The 18679-nt window shown below is 38.1% G+C and overlaps 1 protein-coding gene across 4 annotated transcripts in view; it reads right to left on the reverse strand.

Annotated features, from left to right (window-relative positions):
- The window catches only part of APOOL (apolipoprotein O like), a 142231-nt gene extending 125244 nt beyond the window's left edge, over positions 1 to 16987 (reverse strand). The window contains exon 1 of one of the 4 annotated variants that reach the window (XM_080653663.1): positions 16892 to 16987. In XM_080653663.1, the coding sequence (XP_080509789.1) occupies positions 16892 to 16906 (15 nt within the window). In that variant the 5' untranslated portion in view covers positions 16907 to 16987. Of the gene's footprint in view, positions 1 to 16396 lie in introns of all 4 variants that reach the window. The other 3 variants (XM_080653665.1, XM_080653664.1, XM_080653666.1) reach the window with 3 other exon arrangements.
- Positions 16988 to 18679: the final 1692 nt, after the last annotated feature.

Genomic DNA, 18679 nt, shown 5'->3' on the forward strand with positions numbered 1-18679 from the left:
GGCTATAGGTTCATCAATCTTGTTTATCCTTTCAAAGAACCAGCTCTTGGTTTTGTTGATCTTTTGTATTTTTTTTTTGGTTTCAATGTCATTTATCTCCGCCCTGATCTTTATTATTTCCTTCCTTCTGCTTACACTGGACTTTTCTTTTTGCTTTCTTTCTAACTCTTTGAGTTGTAGGGTTAGGTAATTTATTACCATTGTTTCTTGTTTTTTGAAGTAGGCTTGAAGAACTGTGAACTTCCATCTCAATACTGCTTTTGCTGTGTCCCATAGATTTGGATTGTTGTGTTTTCATTGTCATTTGTTGCCATGATGTTTTTTATTTCTTCTTTGATTTCTCCGGTAACCCAGTCATGGTTTAATAGAATGCTGTTTAGTCTCCATGTGTTTGACTTTTTTGGATTGTTTTTATTGTAGTTAATTTCCAGTTTTATGCCACTGTGGTATGAGAAGATGCTTGATATGATTTCTATCTTCTTGAATTTGAAGAGACTTTGGGTATGACCCAACATATGGTCTATCTTTGAAAATGACCCATGTGCACTTGAGAAGAATGTATATTCTGTGGCTTTGGGGTGAAATGTTCTGAAGATGTCAATTAATTCCATCTGGTCTAGTGAGTCATTTAGGATTGATGTTTCTTTGCTGATTTTTTGTTTAGAGGATTTGTCCAATGGTGATAGTGGGGTATTAAATTCTCCTACTATAACTGTATTGCTGTCAATCTCTCCCTTGACATCCTCCAAGAGTTTTTTTATGTATTTGGGTGCTCCTGTATTGGGTGCGTATATGTTTACTAGAGTTATTTCTTCCTGTTGGATTGCTCCCTTTAGTATTATGAAGTGGCCTTTCTTATCTCTTGTTATGTACTTCACTTTGAGATCTAATATGTGAGATATAAGAATTGCTACCCCAGCTTTTTTTTCATTTCCATTCGCCTGAAAAGCTTTTTTCCATCCCTTCACACTCAGTCTGTGTGCATCTTTTTTTCTGAGGTGGGTTTCTGCTAGACAGCTGATATATGGGTCATTTTCTTATCTAATCCGTTACCCTATGTCTTTTGATTGGGGCATTTAATCCATGTACATTTAAAGTTATTATTGATAGGTACTTATTTGTCACCATTTTTATTCTTTACCCCTGTGTTCCTTCTTCCCTTCCTATTTCTTTTTTTTACAGCAGACCCTTTAGCATTTCTTGCATTGCTGGTTTGGTGGTAATAAATTCCCTTAGTCCTTTTTTGTCTGTGAAGCTCCTGATTTCACCTTCAATTTTGATTGATAGCCTTGCTGGGTACAGTATTCTTGGATTCAGACCCTTCCTTTGCATACATGACTTTGTATATTTCATTCCATTCCCTTCTGGCCTGATGAGTTTCTGTTGAGAAATCAGTTGCTAGTCTGATGGGGGTTCCTTTGAAGGTAACTTTCTGTCTGTCTCTGGCCACTTTGAAGATTCTTACTTTGTCGGTCTTTGCCAATTTAATTTGCCTTGGCGTCTTTCTTTTGGGGTTCATTTTGCTTGGGACTCTGTGAGCTTCTTGGATTTGTGTGGGGTTTTTCTTCCCTATATCAGGGAAGTTTTCTGTCATTATTTCTTCAAACAAGTTTTCTATTCCTTGCTCAGTTTCCTCTCCTTCTGGGACCCCTATTATGTGGATGTTGTTTTGTTTCATGTTATCCCAAAGTTCCTTTAGGCTCTACGCCTGCTTTTTTTTTTTTTTTAGAAGCTGCTCTATATGCGTATTTTTTCCTACCTTCTCTTCCAGCTCACTGATGCGGTCCTCTACTTCTTCTAGTCTACTCTTGATGCTTTCTATTGAGTTCTTTACAGCAGCGATATCATTTTTCATTTCTTCTTAGTTCTTCTTCATTTCCTCTTGGTTCTTACTCATATTGTCAAATTCGTCTTCCATTCTTTTCAGCCACCTTATGACCATTTCTCTGAATTCTTTCGCTGCCAGGTTGCTTGCCTCCATTTTGTTTACTTCCTTTTCAGGTGATGCCTGCTTTTCTTTCATGTGCGGGCTGTTTCTTTGTCTCCCCATGGTCTCTCTTCTCTGGGTGTCTGGTTATGTAGTCCTCTCTCTCCTGTGTTAATTTAAAGGCACAAAATACAACACAACCAGGTACCACACACAAGGCACTGAACAGAAATGTATTCACGATATTAATAACCCCAAATAAATTTGACGACCAGAGAAAGGCAAATTAGGGGATAGGAGAGAAACAAGAAGAGAAAAATTAAAGAATGGAGTGCCAAAATGAAATTGGGAAAAGGAAAATATTAGAGTGAAAATAAAGAGAATAAGAAAGAAAAGGGGAACTGTATATATGGGGGAAAACTCCAACAGAACCGCCACTAATCCCAGCAAATGCCAGCAACAAGTACCTGGAGATGAATACAAACTACAAAGAACAATTAATAACAAGTGAGGCGAGGAAAAACAGATGCAACAAACAAACAAAAACAAGCAAACAAAAAACAAAACAAAAAAAAGAATAAGCAAAACAATCTCACAAATAAGCATAAAAATTGATATAGTCAACATTGAAGCAAAGAACAACAAAAGGACAGAGAGAATAACAATTTTTTGGATAGTGAAGACAGAGAAGAGAGATGTGTGTATGAACTTGGAGCAGGTGATTGGAAATTAGATATATAAGTAGGTTGAAATTTTAACAGGGGTTAAAAAGAAAGAATAGGGAAAATCTAAAGCAGGAAAAGGGTAAGAGAAACAGGACAACAAAAGGGCAAAAGTTAGGAAAAGAGTGATGGCATAAAGTTAGAGTTGAGATAGAGTAGAATGATGCTAAAGTAAAGATGAAAATAGAATGTAGAACACTTATCTCAAAGTCAAATAAAGAGAAAATACAATGACACTTTTTTTTTAAAAAAAAAAAAGGTAAAATAGAAGTAGTAATAATACTGATTGAAAATAAAAATGTAATAATTAAAAAGGTAAATTCAAGTGAGGAAAAAAGAAAAAAAATAATTCTTAAGTAAAAGATGAAAAAAATAAAAGATAATAATAATAAAATAAAAAATAAAAATAAAATGTACAATAGTGAAGAGCATTCACTTCCTCTATTGTTCTGTTTGGCACGCCTATTTCCCCATCTGGATAGTATTGCCGTTCCCTGCGTTCCACTGCTCCTCAGTGTTGTAAGCCAGTCCTGATTTTTAAGCAGGCAGTGTGTCTTACTCTCTTGTATTCCTTTATTTGTGATTGCACAAGAGTCAATTTGTGATTCAACCCCTGGGTGGCAGTGTTTCTGGATTTACCTCTGGGTCTATAGGTCCTCTCTAGCCTGTGCTTAGAACCTGCTTTCCCTTATGGCACTCAGTACCGGTTTGTGGGAGTGGGCTGCCCCAGAGCTGGTTCTCTGAGAGTCACTTCCCAGTCCGATCCCCAGGTTCCAGAAAAACAACTTTCCCCTGAAGTCTCCTAGGGTGTCCCCAACTGGGTGATCCTAGTATTGGGCTCAGTAATCCGAAGCAAGGATTCAAAGAGGAGAAAGCGCGAGTGTGTGAACTCCGGGTCTGCGCATAAGCCTGCACAATCCCCTTTCCCCCTTGTGTCCAAGCAGCTGGCACTCTCCCAAAATTTTTAGGCTGTCCTTCTGCGTCAGATCAAAATGGGTTGCTTTTTAGAGATCCCCTCTGTTAGCAGCTCTGAGGACCCCCTTCCACATTCACGGATCACGCCAGCCCCAACAGCCATGGATCTTTTTAGGTGCAGACATCCCCCGGTCCTCCAGCTCCCACAGTGTTCTTCTCTGTCCTGCTGGGACCAGAGACCTCACTTTATCCCAGGTGAAATCTGACCTTTCCGTGGTGGAATGTAGAGCTCCTCTGAATCCGCGTGTTTGCGCCAATTGGAGACCGGTGCTCTGGGGTTCGCAGCTGTTCGGTGGGTGACGCAGTTGTAGATTTTCAGGTTTCCTATAACATCCACTTTCCCCTTCAAGATGGTGCGGTCTCTGCGTCCGATCAAGTGCTCCGGGAGGGAACCCGGCAGCAGTGGGGGCTGCCTGGTCAGGGTACCCCCGTCCGGCAGTCCCCCACCTTCTCCTGGAGTATAGCTATCTCTTAACTCTCCAACAGACACTCCCCATGCAACCTTCAGCTGTTCTTTCTATCTGCTCCGGGACAATGCTCGGGACACGTCTTTCTATTCCGCCACCATTTTTCTACCTCTCTGTTTCTTGATGAGTCTGACTAAAGGTTCATCAATCTTTATCTTTTCAAAGGACTTTAACTTTTCTTGGATGCACTGATCTTGTATACTTTTTTTTAGTCTGTATGTCATTCACTTCCTCTCTGACCTTTATTATTTCTTTCCACTTACTCTGGGCCTTTCTTGTTGTTCTCTTTCTAATTCTTTTAGTTGTAGTGTGAGATAGTTTATTAGAGCCTTTTCTTGTTTCTGGAAGTAGGCCTGTAATGCTATGAACTTCCGTCTCAGGGCAGTTTTTGCTGTGTCCCATGATTCATTTTTTAAATATTGATTGATTCTGTTCCTTTAATCACCAAAGGTAGGTATTTTAATGTGTTTAATAATTATCTCTTTGAGTCTTTACAAAATGCATATTGTAGTAATGTGTACACATATTTTTAAATTTTTTACATCTCATTTTCTTAGTTTTTCACAAAGAAAATGGTGTATTACAGTTATTTTGCACATTATATTGGTCTGTGTTCATATATATATATATATATATATCCCATTTTTTTCTACTTGCTATATAAGACTACATGATACATTAATATTTCACCTGCCCACTGTCAGTGATGGACAACTATATTGCTTCCAATTCCCCACCACAATAAATAATACTGCAATAAACATCCTTGTATAAGTGCCCTTATGAACTTGTATATCTTTTTTATATACCCTCAGGGACAGAATTACCAGGCCATAGAGTTAAGTGTATATACTTAATTTCACTAAATATATATGATTGATCTCCATAATAGGTGTACCAATCATCTTTCCTACCAGTATACATGGGGGTGCTTATATTCCCTTATCCTGGCCAACATTTCGATTTCACCAGCATTCCATCTTTTTCAACTTACTAAAGTGTTAACTCATTGTTTTAATATGCAATTATCTGGTAATTATTGTGAGCATCTGTTTGTGCCAATGTTATCACCATCTCCTGCACGTTATAGGCATTAAAATTTTTTTTCAATGTGTAAAAGAATAAAAATATAAGAAAGAATAAAGTATGCACAAGGCTTGTTAATTGTTTGGATATGGGGGATACTTTACGATGATCCCAAGATTAGATACTGATGTTCTTAAGTGAAATAGGGAACACAAAAGAAAAATCAAATTTGATAAAGAAATTTTTGAACATGTTGAATTTGATTTACCTAAAGATATCAAGTAAGGATTTGGAAATATGAATGCACCTGTGGCCCGGTACACAGATTCATGCACATTGAAAGGAAATTAATTAGAAGAAAGATTTGTGCAGTAATTACATTACTGCAAAAATTTACAAGTCAAAATAGTATATGTAATATAGTATAAAATTAAACAAAATATTTTAATTTCACTATTTGCCCTTTCTCTATAATAGAAGTGTCAGAGATGAAAGAAAATTAGTAACATGTATATGAAAATAATATAGAGCTTTATATGTATCACACATGCGTGAGTCAACATTTATTTCTCAGTGCATATCATTTGTACCGGCTGGTCAGCTGGCCGGTCAGACGGATGGACAGTCGGTCACTTAGCCTTTTATATATATAGATGAAGTGAACTATGGAGCCAGGCTGAGGAGGGTTGTTGTGGTAGTAATTAGCTTAGTGATATGAGAAGCTCCTGGTGAGTTTCAGAATGACTGAGTGAAAAGATCCAAAAATAACCAGGCCAAATCTACATTAATTGTGTAACTCATGCCTTGGCTTAGAGTACTAATATCCATCACATCTAGACTTTCCTAAAGAGAGGATCAAATTGGTTGGCTAGTCACTAATTACTACAGAAATTGCACATCAAGCCCCTTCACTTTGTTAGGTTCCAACTATTTTCTGGTATCAGTCACATTAAACAAAAAAAGGAAAGAGCTGCCCTAACCAGTTTGGTTCAATGGATAGAGCATCGGTGAAAAGTCCCAGGTTCAATTCCAGTCAAGGGCACATACCTTGGTTGCAGAATCAATCCCTGGCCCTGGTCAGGGTACATGCAGGAGGCAACCAATTGATGTGTCTCTCTCACACCGAAGTTTCTTTCTCTGTGTCCCTCTCCTTTCCTTCCACTCTCTCTAAAAATCAATGGAAAAATATCCTCAGGTGAGGATTAACAAAAAAACAAAAAAGAGGAAAGAGCCAAGAACTAAAGTTGACACAAAGAAATATATAGCTGGTATTATCAAGAATTTTGAAACCTTAAAAACCTTTGATGGCCATGTGCCTTCCCATCCCCACCATCCTTGGCCCAAACCCCAAAACATATAGTCCCAGAGTCATAAATCATCTCCTGTATTCTAATTCCTACAAAGTATTTTCTCTCCAAATTTCCTGCTACTTCTCAAAACTTCAAAAGCCATTCCATGTGTCTACCCTCCCTTCTCCTTGCCTAAAATGAAACATGACTGTCTCCTGAGGTCACTGCTTCCATTGTAACCCTCAAGTGGAGGCTATTTCATGTGTCTCAGGGATGGGAGGTAGAGTTTATCTTCTTGATTTCCAGTGCTGCTTCTAAGCCATTACTTCTCCACCATTACATAAAAACCTCTGTCCTTATTTGTGAGAAAGTAGAACAACTGGAACCTTCATAAATAGGAACGTAAACTGATATAACCACTTTTGAAAACTATATGGCAATATATACCAAAGCTGCACAACCTGGTGCCCTCACTCCTAGATATATACTCAAAAGAAATGTACACTTGCGTGTACCACAAAGACATGTACAAAAATGTTCATAGGAGTACTATTTGTAATAGTTCAAAACTGAAAATAATTCTAATGTCCATCAATAGTAGACTGGATAAATAAATCATGTTATATTCTTCTCTGGAACATCACACAGGAATAATGAATGGACTAGTACAGTGGTTGGCAAATTGCAGCTCGCGAGCCACATGCGGCTCACAGAGCCGCCATTTGCCGCCCTGTTGACTAATGAGTTTGCTGACCACTGGACTAGTATTACATGCATAATGACTGAATCTCAGAAGCATAATACCTATTGGTTGAAAGAAGCCAGACATAAGAAAGTAAATAATGCATAATCTCATTTATATGAAGGCAAAAAAAAAGGCAGAATTAATCTATGGTGGAGGCTAATTGTGTGGAGGAAGAAAGAGGAGGACTTATGGGCTGCTGGTAATGTTCTATTTATTTTTTAATTTGGATGCTTGTTGAACAAGTATGTTCATTTTGTGAAAATTAACCAATCTACTTATGATTTGTGTACTTTATTATATGCATGATATATTTCAATAAAAAGTTTACATAAAGAAATTCTGCTCCTTTGAAACTCATACCATCCTTCTATTCATCATTAGCACTATCATCTGCCTACCTCCTGGTCACTTCATCACAATTAAAGATTAAGGATCCTAGTTAAAATCTTAGTCTATACTCCAAATCCTGTCATAATTCTGAGTGACTTTAATGTCCATGTGGTCGAACCATCCAAATGCCTTACCTCATTGTTCTTTGACCCTACATAGACCTTTATATGCTACCCATCCATGAGAACATGTTGAATTTACCATTTCTCAGAACATGTTATAGCTCAAACCATAAACTCAACAAGCTTTCTCTGATTAGAACCTCCTGTTACAACTTTAATTTCCTCACGGCTCTACTCTTGTTTTTAATCTTCACCCAAGGATATGTTTTTATTTAAAGAGAAAGGAAGGGGGAGAGAGTGAGTGTGAAAGAGAAACATCGATGTGAAAAAGAAACATCCATTGGTTGCTTCTTGTACAAGCCCCAACCAGGGATGGAACCCGCAATCTTTTTGGTGTATGGGAAGATGCTCCAACCAACTGAGCCACCTGATCAGGGCTCTAATCCTATTTTTTGAGCTAATAAAAATTATGTACCTTAAAAATCTTTTGAAAGAATTAAATGAGGGATCCAAAATGGCAGCCAACAGGACAGCAGTGAGCAAGTTAGTGAATGTCGGAGACTGGCGGACCAGGCTCCCCTGGCCAGGCAGCCTCTACTACTGCTGAAATCTCTCCTGGAGTGGCTGGCTCTGCCATCTTGAAGGGGAGAGCAGCTGTGATTGGACACCTGGCCTTACCTTCACCCAGGGAGACCTTGGATACCACCCAGGACCCTTACAGCCACAATGCCCAGGGACCAGCTGCCTTAGCTGCGAACCCACGAACACCAAGACTCCAGCCTCCCCAGCCATGGGCACCTAAAACGTTTGTCCAGGGTGAGACAAGGTGGAGGCCGAATAGTTGGACAGGTCCTGCGCCTTCTCACAGAGCAGATAGAAGAAACAGCTGAATTGAATAACATCCACCTGGAATTGGCAAATTAAACACAGCTGGTGAGGCAATCCGAGGAGATCGGCTGAAGAGAGGTGGGATTGGGGATCTGGGCTGGAGGGAGAAACACACGCAGCCAGGACTAGAGTCTCAGAGGGAGACTGCGCTGCACCAAATCCACGTTCCGTGGGGTCAGTGTAGCCCTCAAATGTGGAAGGGGTCCACAGGGCTGCTGACAGTGGGGGACTCTAGATCTAAGCCATGGGAGACTGCACCCAGAAAGGTAGCCTGAAGTTCTATACTGGCCGCGCAGTGCCAGGGGGAGAAATATGCAAGGTGGCATGGTTGCTCTGTCTTTATAACTTCCTTGCTTTTACTTGCTAAACCCAATGACTAGGATCTTTCAATTAAAAACACTCACTGAGACTGCAGGGGAAGGTGGTTTTTGTGGAAACTGGGGAGCAGAATAAGGAGAGACAAGCAGGAAGCCAGCTATGGGACAGTCCATCCCTCCAACCCTGAACAGACATTTTTCTCCTGAAGACCAGGCTCCTCCTAACAGCGCAGCCACACCCAGTCTTGAGTGAGGCAGGGAAAGGAAGATTCTAAATATCCCCAGGGAGCCCTGGGGGACTAGGTTGAGGGGCCATTTGGTCCCAGAAATTAATACAGCAACACCGCCACCTAGGGGCTGTGTCAGAAATAGATGCTTTTGTAAAGTAGACTGAGAGCAGGCAGAAAACAAAGTGGACAGATGGATCCCACTGGGTTGAAACCAAGGTTGTGATGTATGACACACAAGAGCAGTGGATCGTTGGGAACTTCAACACTGCTAACTATCTGACAGGAAACTGAGATGTGACAGGCAGAACAGTAGAGAGGAGTCTTAAACCAGCCCCAGGGGACATTGAAGTTCTGCTGAAGCGAACAACCTTCACTACTTCACTTTTTTATTTTTTATCTTTTACTTAAGAAACTAAAATTTTCTTTTCACTTTATTTTTTATTACTATCTTTTATTTATTTATTTATTATTATTATACCATTTTCTTTTTAATTTTTTTAGATGTGTTCTAGATTCTATTTTTATTTTTATTTTTTATCATTATTTTACTCTGTCTCATTTTTCCCTTTATGCCAACACTTTCTTCCTCACTTTTCCATTTTTCATCCTGTTTCTCTTCTGTTCCTGCTTTAGTTTTTCTCTATCTTTTCTTTTTACTCCCTGTTAAAAATTGATCTTCTTTATCTGCCTTATTGATGCATTACTATTAAAGTAGTCTCTCTTGGACTACTTATATATCTAATTTCCTCTCCCCTGCTCCAAGTCCATGTACACTTATATTTTCTCTTTCTTCACTAGCCAAATTTTTCTTTCTTTCTTTCATTTTTTCTTCTTGTTCGTTTAAATGTTTATTTTTTTGTTTTGTTTTTTTATGTTATGCTTTTGTTTTTCCTCTCCTCGCTTGTTCTCTTCTTCTACTAATAGCTTAATTAGTTTCAATCACCAACTCAGGCCTCTCTCCTCTCTATTCTCCTTTTCCAAAAATAGATGAATAAATAAAGAAAGGAAAATTTTTATATATATACACATATATACATAAATTTCCTTTTATATATGTATTTTTCATATACACTGAGTGGCCAGATTATTATGTGTTCAGAGATCATAATAATCTGGCCACTCAGTATATGTATTTTTAAATTTTTTTTTCAATTATTACTTTCTACTTTTTTATTATTTTCTTTTTTTACTTTTCTTCTTACACACTCATTCTCTTTCTTCCTCCTCTATACTGAAGCATAGCCATTTCCCCATTCATTCAATTCATTGACCTTACCTTCTGGAAATAAGCTCTGCCTCTTCAGATTCAGCTTCCCTCCTTTTCTGGCTGTTTGTTATTTGCATTTTTTAATATATTTTATTGATTTTTTACAGAGAGGAAGGAAGAGTGATAGATAGTCAGAAACATCGATGAGAGAGAAACATTGACCAGCTGCCTCCTGCACACCTCCCACTGGGGATGTGCCCGCAACCAAGTTACATGCCCTTGACCGGAATCGAACCTGGGACCTTTCAGTCTGCAGGCTGACGCTCTATCCACTGAGCCAAACCGGTTTTGGCTGTTATTTGCATTTTTTGGATAAGTTGTTGGGTTTATTTGAAGTTTTCCCCCATATGCATATATTTTCCCCTAATTTTTTCTTCTTTTTCTTTTCTCTCTTACCTTTTTTCCTTTTCTCAATATCATTTTTTGCAATCTCTCCTCCCCCCTAATTCTCTTTTCTGTGGTGGTCACCTTTATTTGGGGTCACTGGTATCGTGAATACATTCGTGTTTTGTACCCCCTGTGTTGTGTCTTATTGAGTTGTATTTTGTGCCTTTAAGTCAATGTGGTAGAGAGTGAGCCACATAACCAGACACCCTGAGAGGAGCGAAAATGGGGAGACAAAAAAACAGCTCCCATATGAAAGAAAAGGAGGAATCACCGGAAAAGGAAGTAAACAAAATGTCAGAGAAAGAATTCAGAGCAATGGTCATAAGGACACTAAAAAGGATGGAAGACAAATTCAACAACATGTGTAACAACCAAGAAGAAACGAAGAAGAACCAAGAAGAAATGAAGAATGACACTGTTGCAATAAAAAATACAATGAAAAGCATCAACAGTAGACCAGAAGAAGCTGAGGACCACATCAGTGGGCTAGAAGAAAATGTAGGAGAAAATACCCAAGCAGAGCAGCAACTGGAAAAAAAATTAAAAAACAGGAGGGAGCTGTGGGACAACACAAAACAACATCCACATAATAAAGGTCCCAAAAGGAGAGGAAACAGAGGAAGAAATAGAAAATCTGTTTGAAGATATAAAGACAGAAAACTTCACTGATATTGGGAAGAAAAAATTCACACAAGTCCAAGAAGCTCACAAGAGTTCCAAACAAAATGAACCCAAAAAGACCGACACCAAGACACATTATCATTAAATTGGCAAATGCCAATGACAAAGTAAGAATCTTAAAGGCTGCTAGAGAGACAGAAAGTTACCTATAAGGGATCTCCCATCAGACTATCAACTGATTTCTCAACAGAAACACATCAGGCCAGAAAGGCATGGAATAAATATACAAAGTCATAAAGAGCAAGGGTCTGAATCCAAAAATACTATACCTAGCAAGGCTATCATTCAAAATTGAAGGTGAAATCAGGAGCTTCACAGACAAAAAAGGACGAAGGGAGTTTATTACCACCAAACCAGCAATGCAAGAAATGCTAAAGGGTCTGCTGTAAAAAGAAGAAATAGGAAGTGAAGAAGGAACACAGGCACAAAGAATAAAAATGGAAACAAACAAGTACCTATCAATAATAACATTAAATGTAAATGGATTAAATGCCCCAATCAAAAGACATAGGGTAGCTGACTGGATAACAAAACATGACCCATATATCTGCTGTATACAGGAGACCCACACAGACTGATAGAGAAGGGATGGAAAAATTTTTTTCAGGCAAATGGAAATGAAAAAAAACCTGGGTTAGCAATACTTGTATCTGACAAATTAGACCTCAAAGTGAAGGCCATAACAAAAGATAAGGAAGGCCACCTCATAATACTAAAAGGAGCAATTCAACAAGAAGATATAACTCTGGTAAACATATATGGACCCAATACAGGAGCACCCGAATACATAAAAAATCTTGTGAAAGATATCTAGGGAGTGATCGACAGCAATATAGTCATAGTAGGGGACTTTAATACCCCACTAACACCACTGGATAAATACTCTAAACAAAAAATCATCAAAGAAACATCAATCCTAAATGACTCACTAGACCAGATGGAATTAATTGACATCTTCAGAACATTTCACCCCAAAGCCACAGAATATACATTCTTCCCAAGTGCACACGGGTCATTTTCAAAGATAGACCACATATTGGGACACAGGCAAAGTCACTTCAAATTCAAGAAGACAGAAATGATATCAAGCATCTTCTCAGATCACAATGGCATAAAATTAGAAATCAACTACAATAAAAACAATGAAAAAAATCAAACACTCGGAGGCTATATAGCAAGCTATTAAACCATGATTGATGAACCCCTAGCCAGGCTCACCAAGAAGCAGAGGGGACCCAAATAAACAAAATCAGAAATGAAAGAGGAGAAGGAACAACTGACCCCATATAAATACAAAGGATTATGAAAAAATACTATGAACAACTCTATTCCAACAAAATGACAGAACCTCCATACTGTTTTTCATAGCGGCTGCACCAGTCTGCATTTCATACAAGGGTTCCCTTTTCTCCACATCCTCTCCAACACTTGTTATTTCTTGTCTTATTGATAAAAGCTACTGTAACAGGTGTGATGTGTGATCCCTCTTCTGGGAATCTTATCCCCCCACCCCAATATTTTTCCTAACATATGTATTTATTTTTAAGTTTTCAATTACACTTCACATTCAATATTATATCAGTTTCAGGTGTATAGCATAGTGGTTAGACATTTATATAATTTACGAGATGATTACCCTGGCAAATCTAGTACCCACCCATCTGGCACCATACATAGTTATTACAATATTATATATTCCCTATGCTGTACTTTACATTACCAAGACTGTTTTATAACTGCTCATTTGTATAACTTAATCGCTTCACCTACTTTAAAAATTTTAAAACACACACACATATATAATGTAATACTACTAAGTCATAAAAAAGATGAAATATTGCCATTTGTGTCAACATGAATGAATGGAAGGATCTTGAGAATATTATGCTAAGTAAAATAAGTCAGAAAAGGATGAGATTTCACTCATATGTGGGATATGAAATAAAAAGCAATAAATGAACAAACAAAACAAATATACAAACAAGAAAACCAACCCATATATACAGACAACACAATGGTGGTTACTAAAGGGGATGTGGGTAGGGAGGATGAAGAAAGAAAAGGGAGTCAAATACATGATGAAGGAAGGAAACTAGGTGGTGAGCACACAATACAGATGTCATATTATAAAGTTGTACACCTTTAATTTATATAATGTTATTAACCAATGATACTCTATTAAATTTAATGAGAAAAATTCTACTAAAATCTAGTAAGACAACAATTTTTTAAAAAGAAGTCAGCAGGAGGGATTAGCAGTTCTTATTCCTCAAGGCTAATTTCACATCAATGTTCCACTATCACATCTGTTCAACAAGCTCTTATATTTCAAGCTGTATGTACTAGTAAATTTTTTCAGAGTTATACCAACCTTCCAGAATCCTCTCTACCTTACTCTTTGTATTAAACTCTGAGTCTTCAAAATTAACACAGATCACCCTTTTGGTACTTTGGCCTCACGGGTGCTTCCTCAAGCTTAAATCCCATGATCTGGACTCAGATCATACAGTTTCAGATCCAGCTCTATTGCATACTACTGTGTGACTGTGGACAAGTTACTCAACCTTTCTAAGCTTCAGTTTCCTTAACTGTAAAATGCTCACAAAAAAAGTACTTACTCAGAGGACCACTATGAAACATAAGTGAGAAAATTCACATAAAATGCTTAGCATAATGCTCAGCACATTAAATGTTCAACAACATAGCTGGGATTACTATTACTATCTTTCCTTTTTTTTTTTTTTTTACTAGTTCTTGGCACAGTTCTCCTTGTCTCCAAATCTGCTCAGGTCTCCTGAGTTTTTCCCCAATATAATTGAAATATAATTAACATACAGTTTCCTGACTTTTTAAAATGAAAATACATTTAAAAATTTTGCCACCCCTTCCCAAGATTTCTTTCCATTCACCACAACACTCCTCTAAAGAGTAACATATACCATCCTTTCAGAAAGAGCAAGGATTACTGGAAATATGGATTTTGGAGACAAATATATGTGTGTTTGAAACTGGCTCTTCCACTTATCAACTCTATGACTTAGAACAAGCACTTTTTCTAATCTTAAATTTTTTCATATGTAAAATGGAGATGTTACCCATTTCTTAGGGTCATCAAGAGAATTAAACTGAAATAATATATGTAAAGCAGCTGACAAAAGTAGGTGCTAAATGAATGCCAGTTTCCCATCCCTTATCCTTTCCTTAACTGCATACAATTTAGGTTTTCTACCATTTCACTCAACTCTTTATCTCATTTCAGCTCTCATTAGCATTATAATTTGGGGCAACTTAACTTTTTAAGCCTTAAAAAGGCTTTCATTTGTAAACTGTTGATCATAATATCCACAACATAAAGATGTCTTGACAATTAAGTTAAATAACATATGTAAAGTAATTTAGCATAGTGTTTGGCCTGGTAGTAAGCATGTGATAAATGGTAGCTACCAGCCCGGTAGGCATAGCTCAGTGGTTAAGCGTCAACCTATGAACCAGGAGGTCACAGTTGGATTCTCGGTCAGGGCATATGCCCGGGTTGTGGGCTCAATCCCCAGTAGGGGGCATGCAGGAGGCAGCCGATCCATGATTCTCTCTCATCATTGATGTTTCTCTCTCTCCCCTCTCCCCCGTCTCCCTTTCTCTCTCTGAAATCAATAAAAAATATATTTTTTTAAAAATGGTAGCTACCAGTGACTTATTAATGGCCAAATAAAAGGACTGTTCAACCTTCTCCTTCTCTAAGCTTCAGTGACAATGTACTATTCTGGTTTGCTCCTGAGGCAAGGCAATTATTTCACTTCAGTCATTTGTGTTACATGTTGCATCTTCACCACTTAATGTCTTTTATCTTCATTGTCTGGCACTTATTTATTCATGTAGAAGTTATTGAGTACCTAATATAAGTCATACAAGTGCTATGTACTAAGGATACAAAAAATAATGTTATAAGTATTGTCCTCAAGTAGCTTATTGTTTAGAAGGGTAAAACAGGTGAGTAAATAGTTTATTACTTGCAATGTGATAAGGTAACAGTTGCCCAGGGTCTTCTTGGAGCACAATGAGGACTTATTTAAATTAGACTGGAGATCCTGGTAGGGTGGCTCAGTTGGTTAGAGCATTGTCCAGGTATACCAAGGTTTTGAGTTTGATCCCCAGTCAGGGCACCTACAAGAATCAATCAATAAATGCATAAATAAATGGAACAACAGATATCTCTCTCTCTCTCAAATCAATCAATCAATCAATCAATCAATTTAAATTAGACTGGAGAGGTTCAGGACACTATCTGGAAAAAGGCATTTTGTACTTAGCATATATGGAGGCAGTACACAATTATCTGTTAAATGAGTGAATGAACTATAAACAGGAACTATCTAAATGAGAATGGGGAATAGCACTTCAGGCCCAGAGAAAGAGAAGGGGGAAAGGCCTGGAGTACAAATGTTAGGAGTACAAATGTTAGGAGAGTTCCTGAGAGACAGGAGGTGAAGCTCTAAAACCAAGGCAGGGTATTCTGGACATAGGAGTCTGACCTGACCCAGGAGGGCAAGTAATAGAGTGCCAATAACAGTTTTTAAGTAGGGGAGGGGCATAATCATATTTGCATTTTAGTGTTAGTACTACTCTGCCAGTGAAAGGAAAAACTGATTCATGAGAGCCAGGCTAGAGACAGTGAGTCCAGTTAAAAAGATGTTCTGATAACTCAGCTAACTATGAGCCAGAATTGCAGAAATGGAGTGAGAATACCGAATCAAGCCAATTACTGAACCAATTTAAAAACTAACTGAAGTGAATTATTCATATTTGTATCTACTAAAAGCAGTTCATTTAACAACTATAACCCACTTCAAATATAGGTATTTCTCAACTACCTTACTGTTAATGAAACCTACTTAGGGAACTGAAGCTAGCAGCCAGCCAAGTCACTTCCTGTACACAGATTTCCAAGCAGCACCTTTTCCCAAACAGCACTTAAAAGAAAAAGGCTTGTTATTCAAACTCGGAAGTTAACAACAGTAATACAAACCTGTGCACTACAGAGAGTCTTGAGATGTGTCTATCCTGGTCTATTTCACCCCAAATAACGTTTAACAAAGTCCTTCAAAGGGTCAGGAGGCCCGATCCTGAGCACCCCGACAAATGCCCAGGATTCTTTCCTCTTTGTTTCAGATCAAGAGCCAAAAGTCTACTGCTGCTTGTCGCCCAGCGGGGCATTTTCACCCAGCAGTTCCCCACTTTTCATTGTGCCGCTGTATAAACAGTTAAACGCAGGGCATTCAGGAAAGAGTTACTCCCAGGCTGAGGAACCTCTGAAGGGGAGAGGCGGGTGTCTTCAGGTTTCAAACATTAAAAGATTCCCAGACCTTGCCAATTCTCTCACAACCCCACCTCCACCCCGCCTCTTGCTGTGGGCGCCCTTCTGAAGTTAGAGGGCTCCCTTCTATAGTTACCAGAATGCTGTCTGCCCCTAAAGAAACTAAGCAAGTTTTTGTGTGTGTGTGTCTGTGTTTTTTTAACTTACCCTTACGGCCGCCATGTCTGTGACCCTGTCACACCCAAGTTTTCAGACGGAGAGCAAAGAAGGACAAAACGCTTCAACTCAGCTCCTCCTCACTACAGCCCCGCCTGGTTACGCCCCTTGTCTGCCTGTTCCCGCCCTTTCTCCGCCCTCCTAGAGCTTCTTGGGGAAGCTGCTTCACAATTGGTCCTCCGTCTTCAGGAGAAGCGATTCATCCCTATGGGAGACTGTCTGTAATACTGATAAATCTTTTCAGAATATTCTCCATAATCTAGTTAAAAGTTACTTTGTTGGGTGCAGAACTTTTCATTGTTTTCCTTGTAACAGTTATATGTGATTTATCTAGATAAGAATTTAAAACTAAAATCCGGTTGCCTTAATAAATAACTATATAGTCACAAAGAAAATGTTACCTCTGCAATAGATTTTCAAGTTCATACATTCTAAAACTATGTCACTAAGCGCCTAATGTATGCCAGGCACTCGTTCAAGGTACAGAACAAAGTCAAGGGTACCACAAAATTTGTTTAGAACTTAGATCAAGAAAAAGGTTTTCTATGGGAGGAATATTTTATCACTGACATTGCTTAGAATTACCAGTGTGTGGTGAGAATAAAAAGCTGAATAATTTTATTTTGTTTTAAATTAATTTTAAATTAGCTAAAGATAATCTCCAAGTGCCCGCACTCAGGTATGACTACTGTCATTCCTGTCCATGAGACACCATAGCCTGTCATTGTTATATGCACTGCATATGAAGCAATGAATAAAACAAACATAATCTCTGGTCTGGTAGAGCCTAATTGTAATTTTTTTTATCAAGAGAACAAAAAAAGAAAGGAACACGATCATTGTGAATGGTGGTAAATACTATAGAAGATGAATGGGATGAAGTGGGAATTATTTTACTTTGGGAGAACAGAGAATACTTCCGCAAGGAACAGACAGTTGAGCTGAGACTTGAGTAACATAAGAGTCTGGGCAGAGGGAACAACAAATGCAAAAACCCTGAGGTGGGAGCACCTAGAGGGAGGAAGAGAGGGGTAGAAGGGTCAGGCAGGAGCCAGATCACATGTAAAGAATTTTTATTTTCTTTTTATAAAAATAATTCAAAATATTATTTAAATGTTGTTTAATTTATAGTTATAGATTTACCAGTTGCTACTATTTGCTTTGGGCACAGAAAGCAGATTTGTGTAATGGAAAGTATTAGAATCAAAATAAGATTTTATAAGAGATTTTATAAGAGAAGTCTTATAAAATAGAGTTGAACTAAGTCAGAGGTGCTGAAAGGTAGTATACAAAAGAATCACCTGGACAATTTCATAAATGTACATTACTGCATATTACTTTACATCACTTGTTCTAATGTAACAGAATTTTGCAAAAAGAGTTCCTCAGTTGTTTCTAATGTGGGCATTTCTTTGATCCACACTTTGAGAAACTAATCAAGTCCAGTTAGATAGACTAGATGATTTATAATGCTATGTCACTTCTAGCACTGGCATTATAGAATTCTATCAGGGTTTTTATCTAATAGAATTTGACGACTCTGGGTAACATCAGTATTCTTCTGGACACATGATATCCTCATATGTAGTAAACTTTACTCCCACTCCACCTCAGCCATCCACAATAATGGCTATACTCTTGATTTTATTATCACTTTCACCTCTGAAATTTTAAACTCAAACATTCTCTTTCCTGACAACAACTATTATCCTTAAAGCTCTTTGACACACACTTTTTTTTTTGTTTCATCAAGATCTCTGGGCCTTGATGTCTGTATTA

The sequence above is a fragment of the Plecotus auritus genome, assembly GCF_963455305.1.
Source record: "Plecotus auritus genome assembly, chromosome: X".
NCBI classification, from domain to species: Eukaryota; Metazoa; Chordata; class Mammalia; order Chiroptera; family Vespertilionidae; genus Plecotus; species Plecotus auritus.